Source organism: Phytophthora infestans, genomic scaffold (assembly GCF_000142945.1).
Source record: "Phytophthora infestans T30-4 supercont1.69 genomic scaffold, whole genome shotgun sequence".
NCBI classification, from domain to species: domain Eukaryota; phylum Oomycota; class Peronosporomycetes; order Peronosporales; family Peronosporaceae; genus Phytophthora; species Phytophthora infestans.
In genome coordinates this window covers 392,948-405,095 of record NW_003303690.1, presented here as the reverse complement: position 1 = coordinate 405,095, position 12,148 = coordinate 392,948, and the positions used below count along the sequence as shown (strand labels likewise).

Sequence of the window (12,148 nt, the reverse complement as noted above, 5' to 3'; positions counted from 1 at the left end):
ATCATTGAGCCAGGAGTTTAGTTGATTGTACCGTATGTTGGGTACAGCTCCGAATTGTAATTTCTCTATATAGTAATACAGTGCGGCCGACCGGATCGTCTGTACAGTACCAGTATTGCTGCTTCTTAAATTAAGAAATCTTAATAAGAGCATGATCGAAAGAGTTCAGGGTAAGGTGTCAAGTGCTTCGTAGTGTCAACCGAGTCCGTTGCGGAGCCACAACTTACAAGTGATCGCACAATCGTATGGAAGCCCCTTCGTAAACTAAGTACCGGTTTTGATACATGTCCATAATTTGCTTGCGAACACGGTTTTTTTATGTCAGCATTAAGCTGTGGGGTACAAAATGCCTCACTTCTTATCTGAAGAGTCTGCAGCAATGTGATTCTACAAGTCTGGCTTTCTCTCACAAAAGAAGGCGGCAGTACGTAATCACCGAAGCACAAGATCGTGATCTTCCGCTGTCCAATGCTATTACATGAATTACCTCTCGTATCAAGCACTTTAAAGTTTGCGATCTACACTGGTCCCGATTATGACATTGCTATCTATCGGGAGCCCTCCCTTAGCATAAATAATGGCATTGGGCAGCTAGTGCCAATTCATACATTATGGCAAATTTAGTGACCGATAAATAAGAGCATTTGTAGAGCGACTCAACATCATTTTAAAAATGCACAACCTGTCGAAATCACACCGTTGTCGTGCTGTAATAATACCCATTTGTGATGCTTAGCGATTTGTGAGTTTATTTTGAATGAAAATGTCATGGTTTGCATAATGATGAACATTTTTTCATAATTTATGGTAGATTGGCTTTTTAGCATATGAATTACTTATGAAGTCGACGAAATAAAAATATTTATGGTTTCATAAGAAATATTGACAAGACCATACCTTAATCAGGAGCTCCTGTTGACTACTGTAGATGGTAAACTTTACAGGCCTGGGTCCTAGTACTGTAAAGTTTAGGCTACCGGTAGGGCTTGATACGAGAGGTAGCATCGGACAGCGGAAGATCACGATCTTGTGCTTTGGTGATTACGTACTACCGGCAATCAGAGCCTTCTAGTGTGAGAGTAATTTTTTTTTAGCCCTTCCCGTTCTCTTAAACATGCCGTAACCATCGGTACGGATGCGTCAGGCGATACGTACGTGCTGCAAAACATGCGTTATTCTGGCTCTATTTAAATACAGCGCTGAGTACAGTAGATCGTACTAATAGTCTGTGAATTACACACAGGGCCTTGTCTGTTACTGTAAAGCGTGGGGTCTGAGAAATGAAGCGCAGTGCTGGGCCCCGCTCCCAGTTCTTCTGTTTCTCACTTTACAAATCTCCATCCAGGCCCAAGGCAGCCTAGTCGACAGTACTTCTCCAAGGTGTGATGCGTCTACCGGTACATGTACGTTTCATGGCGGTGGCAGTTGCAGTGGTATATTTCACGCAATGCGCTGCCACTGATCAAGCTCACCAAGCTCCCAATCGTCTGCTACGGAACTACGACGGTGCTGACACTGAAGAAAGAGCCCCAGGCGTCGTCGGTAAATGGCACTGGGGGCCCTTTTCCAGTGCAACGTGGGAGAGAATGTTGACAAACGAGGAGTATCAACGTAAGATGTTCGTGAAGTGGAACAAATATAAAGTGGACAAGATCAGGGAAGAGATTGGAGAGGATGTTATACGGGGGAACAGTAAGCTTGCTGAGATGATTGTGAAACATGTCCAGACGCGTAACTACGACTAGGACATAGATCTGGGAGAAGGGAATCATGGTCGAACAGTGTGTATGCTTAGAGGATACACCAATAATGCACGAATCTCGTCATTTTTTTCATTGAAAGCCTTCTAGTATGTGACTCAGAAGCCTACAATGGTCGATATTTGCTGTTTACATTGCTCAGTACAACGTGGTTGCTCTCTGAATTTTATACCCTGAGTTTTAGGAGGTGACCAAAACCATTCTCATTTCTTACTCCCAGATCACAGTAAATTACGACTACCGCCGAAGTTATCAAATTTGCGTGAATGTTGTCCGTAGCTTACACCTAGCGCAGATGAATGCAAGGAGCTGAAAGTAACGAAAAAGCAGCTGGGTATTGGTGTGTTAACCCTTTCGTTAAAGCCATGCACTCTATATGAAGGGACACCATACAAAGTTAAGGAATAAAGCCCTTAAAGGATATTTAACCCAATAAAGGCCGTATTCTGTATTCGACAGAAGAAGGAATATTGCAAGTTTTAATATACTAAAAGGCTAGAAGCAAGAAGGTAAAAGGAGATTCTCCGCATAGAACTGTTTGTATTGGCGATAGAGGGGCTTTTTAGTATAATGGATTGGAGTTGGGGAGATAGATGGGTTTTTTCTGCAACCATAGAAAAGGCTGTATAAATGAGTGACAGGTGTTGAAATCCTATCATAAGCCCTTTATCGCATTTCCTGCCTCATCTTTCACGCCACTCATTTCATAATGACGGACTGGATTGACCTCAAGGAGTTCAAGCGCTTGTGAAGCTCTCTCGTCAGGGCGGGGTGGCGGGCAAGACGCCCTTCAGGCCTCAGCTCATACCATACATACGTCAAGCCGGGTGTTAAAGGCAAGCTACGCCAGGACTAAGTCGGTATTGACTATTTCGTCGGTATGTTTGGTGGTTTGTGATTGTACAAAATAGTTGACTGACTATTTGTAAACGTTTTAGGGCCTAAGGCGCTTTGGGCATACGCAATACAGGAAGGCTTGACACCTCTACCTCCACCTCCACCTTGTCAAATTGGTTCGATACCTGGAATGAAGCCCCCGATGGGGAAACTAGCAGCGTATGCTGCCGCTCGACAGCGCCAGCCTGAGCCGCCAACACCTGAACTAGAAACTCGTGCCGACTCTGCTAACCCGGCTGCTACATAACAAGAGGCTACGGTGGAAACTACAAATCCGGCTGCTACTGAAGAAGAAGCTACGGTGGCGACCGCTACTATGGCTGCTACAGAAGAAGAAGCTACGGTGGCGACCTCTAATGTGGTTGCTACAGAACAAGCGGTTACGGTGGGAACCCCTATTATGGCTGCTACGGAATAAGGTGCTAATGACGCTGTTGATACGAGCCCAATTGCTATTGAGGATACAAATGCTGGTGGTGGCGTTGCAAGTTTCGAGGAGGAACTAAAGACTGACGAAAAACCGGGTCTAGAGGCATGTGATAGAGATGACGACGAACCGGGTCTAGATGAATTTGATCGAGATGACTTTATGGAAGCCTTCCGTGCTGAAAATCTCTTTGGACCCGTTGATGTAGATGATGTCAATATTGGCGACGAGTCGTTCCTATGCAGTGCCGAGTCGAACGACGAGGTTTCTGTTTTTGACGAGCACAAAATCGATGACGAGGAATATGTGGATGACGTGGAGTCAGACCCGCAATTTGAGGACGCAAGTCAGAATTTTCGGCATGACTCGAGAGAAATGCGGGAGCGTGCTAGTTCAGGGTGGGAATTATACGACCAAGACCGCTGCGGTAAGACTATGATATACAGAATAAGAGTTATCAACGTCCAACTTGTTCTGTGTTATACTTGGCACAGCCGATCTAAAACTGGACGGAGCTACTTTGTTTGACGGTAGATGGGAACCACAAAATCTGCTGCTGCTTTTGCTGAGTCACCGATAGGAATGTTCTTTTACTTTCTGCCCAAGTCATTGTGGAAGAAAATTGCGTTGGAGTTTGAAGTCTATCGGAGTAAATGCATTCCAGCGATCGCACAGCAAACCCGTGGACGACAGCTTGCAGCCCAAGCTAAAGACCCTAAGAAATCCGTGGAAGCCATAGAAGACATCATTAACAAGCTCGAAATACAGAAGCCAATACGAGAGCACGAGCCTTTGCACGTAATTCGGCTGTTGGTGGCGCGTACGCTGTGTGGACATAAGGACGGCTTGTCGAAGCATTGGACTACCAGTGAAGAAGGTGCCGTTCCTCGGGGAACCTCTCTTGGGTACATGAAGCGCGAGAGATTCAGAACAATACCTCGTCTCCTCCATTTTACAAGCACCACCAGCGGAGACACGACCACTGACAAGGCGTTCCAGATCCGCCCGATTTTGCTGGTGATCGAGAAAACGTTTCGTCGCGGGTATCGTCTCGGTACACGTGTAAGCTTCGACGAAGGAACAATCCCTAATCGAAGTCAATACAATCCTATACGGACTTACAACAAGGAGAAGCCCCACAAGTATAGTACCAAGTGCTACATGACTTGCTGTGCCGTCAGTGGGTACTGCGCAAGGTTTGTATTGTGTTCAGTTTCCGACAGAATTGCTAACTACCAATGCTACAATTTTTGTTATTCTGTATACTACAGAGTTGAAGTTTATCTTGGTGCTGAACCGGACAAGAAGAAGAGCGAAGGCGCATCCCAAAGGACAGCCATCCGCAATATCACCAAGGCGTTTGATGGGTTACCGAAGCAGCGGTTAGTTATAGCCGACAACTTCTACAGTTCACCTGCGCTGGCACTTTCACTTCTACCACTGGGGTTCTACTACGTTGGGACGCAACGAAGCGACCGACTGGGGTGGCCAAAAGAGCTCATGTTTAAGCACAAGAAGAGACCACGGTCTATGTCTCGAGGAACGTACAGGATTGCCCTAGCCAGGCAATACCCAGAGCTTGTTGCTGCTGCATGGATGGGCTCGAGTCTTGTTCACATGACCGCCACAGTGTGCTCCACAGTACAGACACACGTGTCAAGGAAGGACAAAAGGACGGGGGCCGTCACGCAAGTTCCATGCCCGCAGCTAGTTGCTGACTACCATTCTGGCATGGGTGGAGTAGATACTCATGATCAGATCCGCTTGCAACGCTACTCGATCCAGAGATGTGTAGCATTCAGAAAGTACTTTCGACAGCTATTTCTAGCTTTTGTCGACATGGCAGTGGTGAACGGCTTCATCTTGCACAAGCTGGCCGTGAAGCGAAAAGGAGATAGAGTCCCAATACATGCCGAGTACATGAGACGCCTTCATACGGATTTACTAGCAGTGACTTCTGTAAGTTTCCGCTCTAATCAATACGGTGAGGACTTGGCCAACGCACCACTCCGAACTCGGGAGCACGTTCTGTGCAGCACCAAATAGCTGCATGAGGCAAAGACTGGAAGACACAAGGGAGATAAGAAAAGCCGCCAGTTTCTCTGCAAGGATTGCTCCGCGTTGAGTCCACCAAAGGTCAAGAGTTTCGAGAGCCGCTTGTATTGCCGTGACTGCAGCAGCAACATGGGAGGATACGTGTCACTTTGTAACACTGTACGACGCACGGAAACCGGAAACACGCTGACGTGCAGTCAGGTGAGGCATGGAGCGTGGGGGAATAAAGCAGCCATCCCTTCTCTAATACGAAAAAGGATTCGCTTCAGAAAGCGCAAGTGAGGGGAGGACTACAACAGCAACGCGGACGATGCGGACACTGACGACAATAGCTAATCATAGTGGTGGTGTTAGATTAGCAGTTATCTAACTACAATAATAGCAGCTTCACTTTGCGTACCATTCAGTCGTATCTCGTCTTGCTCACCAAACTTTCGGCAAGTTCTAGCCTAATTACTTCTCTGTAAGTTTAGACCTAGCCGAAAATTTGGTGAGCGCGCCACGTGGTGCGGGTGTTCGTCCGCCACCGGTCGCGAAAGCGATGAGCAACCTTGATCCCCATTTAGAAGGACTTAGAATTTGGAGGATTTTTGATCGTGATTTGTCCAGTTGTGGCCAATGGAAAGCGTTAAAATATCCAAGTGGTGGATACATTAGTGTAGTTTTGTGCAATTGCGCAGTGTTTTTGAGTCAGTGCGCAGCGTCTAGCAGCGAAAGGGTTTGCAACCGATAAAATATTGCAAACTTCCCGCTATAGTTTAATCAAGATATCGTCTTAATCTGTATTCCACAGAGTAATTCCCGGCCCTAATTGGGTTAAGCAGCTTTCTACGGCACAAAATGCGCGAGGTTTATGTCCAACTCGATGTAATCGTAGATTTTATGTACAAAAGCGGGACAGAACAGTAGTTCAGGTATTCTTTTGCATTACCATTTTTTCTTTATCATCAATTTGCCATTAGCTCACTCAACTGCAGCTTTCCGGTTTGTCGCTTGCGGAATAAAGTCAGTGAGTGGAGTACCGTGGGCTACACGGCCTCTAGGGTTATGTGGCCCACAGACACTTCTCGCGCACTACATCTACTACCCAGCAAAGCAAACACAGGATCTGAACAACTTGAGCTGAAATACACTCGCAAATGTCAACAGATGCAAACTCGCACAGTGGGACATCACGTATAAACCCATGGGGAAGATCGACGGTACGTAGGTCATGTTCTTGAGTGTTATCTAACCTATATGCTCTGTCAGCTAACGACTATGATGCAGCTTTTACGAAAATGTTTATGTGGCTTCGTTGCGCCCAGGTCTCAAGCTGAGAAGACCACAACTCCAGAGTTTGCGAAAGCACAACGTGGTCTTAAGCGACAACAGTTGATAAGGCTATCGTATACCGATGAGGAAGTAACAGAGGAGGCGACTTACCGATCGGAAGGTATCGAAAGGCTGCGTGTTTTGCTCAGTGCTAGGCGCGCTCGCGTCGTACGGATATTTTGCATGGTCACCGACATCTGTGTCGCGCACTCGGCACTTGTGTCAAGAACTGACTGCCCTGAAGTCTACGTACTTCACGTTGATCCTTTCACACAAGTCATGGACGCTCGACAAGCTTTTAGGCTAGCGAAGATAGCCACATTTGAAGGCAGTGCCTGCCTACTATGCACGATATTGAACAAAAACAGTCATGCACTACAAACTCCACTGCGCCATATCTAGAACCTCAGCAGCTCTACAATATCGTTTCTCGCCGAAATGCTTGACGTAAAGAAGACAATACATTTTACTTCCCCAGCTTAATTTTTTATCTACTCAAATCGCGTGTTCGATAAACTCAGCTGCATAGACCGTCTCCGAAGTGATGTTCCAGAGCCGCACCTGGATTGTATGGGGATGTTCTTTTATGTCTAGATTTTGCCGTCTCCTGTAAAGATGACTGATGATCCGGTATGTTGCTCGAATTTCTTATATGCCCTTCCAACTGACTGTGTATGATGTACTAAAACCCTACCAACCCCAGAGGAGACGCTGGGCTGGAATGGAAGTTGTGGCGTGGATATCAACATGTTGCGTGAGTTGTAAGCTCGTTTTAAAGCCCTTAGTAATTGATGTATGTTTGACCCAGGCCCTCGAGTACTTCACTGCCAGCACCTACCTGTCTATCGAATTCGACAGCCTATACACTGCCTCCTATTCGCTTGTCCCCGAGTACGCTATGTGCCTTTGCTATCCAATGATAAAATATCCGCTGACGAAAGCGTTTTTTTTTTGTTTTTAGAAGCGCCAGCGCGGTTTTGGCTCGTACACCGGATTTGATGCTTTCACTCCCTGTGAAACATACAGACAATGTTTATGCGGGGCTTTATACAGGCCAGCAAGATCACCTTCACGAGTACATTATGATACCGAGATGGCGTAGAGCCTCCATGGAAATTTCGGAGTTATGACTCTGCTTATCCGTGTTTTTGTTGGCTGCTATCAGCGCCTTCATCTGATGTTGGTATCGATAACACACAGCAAACAGCTGATGTTGGAATCGACAATACTCCAAAAATGGTAGATGCTGAAACAAACATGAAAAACATGGATACCGAAGATCAAGTGGAGGCGCGATCAAGGATTAAGAAATTGTTTACCGCCAATCCTAATTGGGTAGCGCTTCGAATTAAGCCAATTAAGCGTAAAACTGGTAAGGATGACAATAGATACTTTCTTGGTGAAAAGGGGTCATTAATTGCAGCCAAAACGGGTAGAAAGAGTAAGACTTATCAATCGATTGACTGGGTGGCTACAGAGGAGAAGATTAGGGACATCTGGTATGATGGCGTAAGTAAATCAATCGATGAGAGCAGTTATATGAGACTTGAAGACCCTCTTTATCACGTTTCACTGACGAGAAAACGAAAAATCGCCGATTCAAGTGAAGGTGATGATGCATTCCGTTCAAGACAACGTCTTGAAGACAGCTTCGAGTTTGACACATCGACGTCACCCTCATTAGATCAAGTTGATAGTAGGAATCGATTGCTTTGGTCTATTTTCAAAAATAAAGCAGTGCTTGAGTCGGCTGGTTTGAAAAAGAAAACCATTCCTATCCTCAAGAGCATGAGCAAAACATCTCAGGTGGATAGAACTGAATACGTGTGGATTGATGGTTCATCAATTAGTGTATTTGGTATTGATAGTGAAAGAGTCAAGCCAGCGATTACTAAAAACGTCGATTGGAGATCTACATTCCAAGAATTTATTGATTTAGTCAAAGATCGTGGCGATATCGATCTATTTACTAATGAAGACACCACCAAACTTGCAAAAGCCTTTGAGCCACGCGATGGTGAGGCTCGGCATAGAATTAAGATTGGAATTGATGAAGATATGAATAGTTCTCTAATGCTGATAACGATGCGAAGAAGATTCTCATGGACTACTACAGCAAAATAGCATCTGAAGGAGCTCGAATTCCCTTTAGAGTATAACCAATACTAGATACCAAAAGTGGTGTGAAAGCTAATCAAGATTACTACTTTAGTAAGCCACCGCAGCAAAACCATTTTACATTAGAAACCACGAAAACAAAGCGGTTTCTGGCAAGGTTTTCAACGATCTTATGAAAACCATTAGATGGATGGATACTTTCAATAGCCTGATGACCGGGTTTGAAGACATAGAGCGATACGTCTATGAGAATGATGATCCAGCTTTGAAAAAAAATCTCGAAGCTAATCTTCAGCTATTGAATCGAGCGATCCTCGACAATACAAAATCGACAGATACATCAGCTCGAATCAAATCCTCAGAGAGTACTCAATATCGCGATGACACTTTGCAAAAACTCCACGATGAGTCAGAAGCCGCATTCCAAAAGTATGGCGAAGCTCAGAGGAAATACGATGAGGCGAAGCGAACAGTAAAGGGTAATAACTCAAAATCCGCAAGATCAGCGTTGAAGGCGGCAACCTCTGCCATGAAAGCGACCAAGGCTGTCTATCAAATCAAGGCTAAAAGCTACTCCGATGCTAAAAAAATTCACCGAGGTTGATCAATTCAGTGATCGACAAGACGAGCGCACGGTTCGCCAAACTGTGAATAACATGGTTGATTGAGTGGGGTCAGCGGTTAAGAGGAATCTTCAGGGTCGTGGGTTAAGAGGAGCCGGTGTTGCTCCACTCGAAGGTGTCGTACGACGCGGTCGTATATACAACCTCAATGATTTTCAAGGCTTAGCTACACCTTCAGCTTATGTATATCGTCAGCTCGGAAGCAAGTATATCCGAATCCCTGACCTTGATAACAAAACCCTTGTCATTTTTCCGCCTAATCGTCGCAAATGCGGACCCAAATGTCAAATCAGTGATAGTCTACAATCAATGATCCGAACTCTTGTGTATAAGAGTCATATCGATCAAGCTTCATATGACAAGCTCAGTATCGATGATAGAGAACTGTTCAAAGAGATCCTTGCGATTACACATCTTCAGTATAACTTCCATGACCACCTTGAGGATCCGTTAGACTCTCTAAGAGCTGAATATGACAAGCTGAAAGAAGAGCTTGAATTGGGCAATGATAATCCTTCAATTGTCAAACAGCTTAAGAGTCTCTCAGTGGATATGTACAGCAACCGTCTAATTTCGGATTCTGAGTTTAAGGAAATTGTCACGCGACTACTATAACCATGTTCTTTTTCAATCCCCGAATTATTTCCAGCTCAGGCGGTAAATATGGCGACAACGCTGATCTCAACGTCGCAGAGCTAAAAGCCATCATGAAAAATCTAATCATCCATGACCGCCCTCAAAAGACCCAGGCAGCTGTTTGGGCAACGGATCTTGACAAGACGCTCAAGAAAACGGAGGCGTCAACCCAGACGGAAGGAGGGAAAGTATGGGCATACTCAACTAAAAAAAATCAAAGTCTGTAAAGACGTTTGCTATCTAAGCAATTCCAGATCTAACAGCTTTATTCGCCATTCCGCAATATATACTAATTTTTTCTCTCTCCAACATGTATTTCCATGATAGCATCTTTCATAGGAACGAATGCACTATCTCCGAGAGCTACGATCTGATCAGCGCGCATGAATGTAGAAGCAATTGCCTGAGTAGGTTCGTCAGCAGTTAAATTCGATTTACGATCTTTGCTTGGTACGCAACCCATTTCTTGTATATTATTACCAACGAAACTTCTTAGCATCGAAATCCGCTGATGGTTCTGGGTAATCAACTTTGTGTCTAAGGTAGTATCGATGACGTCTCTCCTCATCATTATGATCAAGATGACTAAAAGCCTTCAGAGGCGTTTGATCCCGATATTGGGCGTATCCACGAGCCCCGAAATCAATCTTGCGCAACTTTCCCGTATCAAGACGTATTCATGTTGCTGTTGTTAAAGGCAAATGCCGAAGTGAGTAGATTAAATCTGTCCTCTAACCTTCAGTGCTCCTGGCCATCCACCAGATTAACCGGTTTGGGACCGGTCCAGTTTGGAACGTCACGCCGGATAGCCGAACCGTGCAGAGTCGGTGCATATCAACACTCCCACTCACCGCTACTGCACGTCGTTCCTCTTTTTGATTCCACTTGCTTCGCAAAGGAACGCTGGCGACTTCGTTCCCAGTGCTTTCGTAAGCATGTCAGCTAACTGCTGCTTCGTGTCGATGTAGGCCACCTTGATTGTGGAACGTTCCACATTCTCTCGAATAAAGTGGTGACGGATATCCACGTGCTTGGTCCTCGCGTGATATCCAGCGTTGCTTGCAAGTGCAATAGCACCTTGATTGTCTTCCCAGACCTGCGTCGCTCCCACTTGCTCGTGACCCATATCCTTCAGCATGGCACGTGTCCACAGTACCTCTTGAGTACAAAGGCTTAGTGCCATGTACTCTGCTTCCGCTGAGCTAAGCGCAACCGTCCTCTAGTACTTGGATTTAAACACCACCGGGGCGTTCCCAATCATGACCATGACGCCAGACACTGAACGTCTGTCGTCAATGCTGCTTCCCCAGTCTGCGTCCGTAAACGCTTCTGCCTTGACAGCTTGCGTTCCAAATCCACTCGTTCCACTTTTGTATACGACACCATGATGGCGAGTGGACTCCAAATACTGCAGAACACGAATCGCTGCCTTCCAGTGTTGCGTTCCAGGATCCTCTAGGAAGCGTGCCAGCTGCGTGACAACGTAGGCAATGTCCGGCCGAGTACAGGTTGTGATGTACATGAGGCACCCGATTAAGGAACGATACAGTCGTGACCGCAAAACCGTCGCGAATTTCGTCGCGCGTCTTGGCCGCAATGATCATGTCGTCCACATATAGACATACGTACACGAATGCGTTTTTGGAACGCTTGACGTAGACACACTGGTCGGCTCCGCAATATTTGAAACCGTTCTGCAGGAACACGCGATGAATAGTCTTGCTCCATGCATTTGCAGCTTGCTTCAAGCCGTAAAAGGCCTTTAGCAGCTTGCACTTCATGCCTTCAGCATTCTCGAGGCCAAATGGAACGTCCATGTGGACCAAATCCTTCAAGCCACTGTTTAGGAACGCTGTGTCGGCATCCAGTTGCTCCATAATGTAGCCGCACGTAACGCAAACAGCGAGTACAACTCGAATCGAGTTCATATTCGCAACTGGAGAGTACGTCTCAAAGAAGTCTATTCCAAACTTCTGCTTGAACCCCTGCGCCACTAGGCGTGCCTTGTAACGGATAACCCGGCCGTTCCCGTCACGTTTCTTCGTGAACACCCAGCGACATCCAATGGAGCGAGTTGTCGTTCCACGTGGAACGAGCGTCCATGTTCCGTTCCCGGAATGCGAATTCAGCTCTGACTGCATAGCACGACGCCACTCTCCTGCTTCGTTACTGGCAATAGCTTCTGCGTACGTGTTAGGCGTATCTGGAACGCCACCAATGCTGGCCGCGTACGCCAACACTGCCTCTGCGAGCAAACCATCTTCGTCGATTCTGGCACGCTTAGGAGATGGCGGTCCATCACTTCTACGTTCCACATC

At 46.1% G+C, this 12,148-nt stretch overlaps 1 protein-coding gene across 1 annotated transcript; it reads left to right on the top strand.

Annotated features, from left to right (window-relative positions):
- Positions 1 to 1,385: 1,385 nt before the first annotated feature.
- Positions 1,386 to 1,745, top strand: PITG_23131 (secreted RxLR effector peptide protein, putative; the record flags this gene model as incomplete). The annotated part of the gene is made up of 1 exon (XM_002997597.1): positions 1,386 to 1,745. One exon carries the CDS (start codon positions 1,386 to 1,388, stop codon positions 1,743 to 1,745), a length of 360 nt encoding a protein of 119 aa, XP_002997643.1.
- Between the last annotated feature and the right edge of the window lie 10,403 nt (positions 1,746 to 12,148).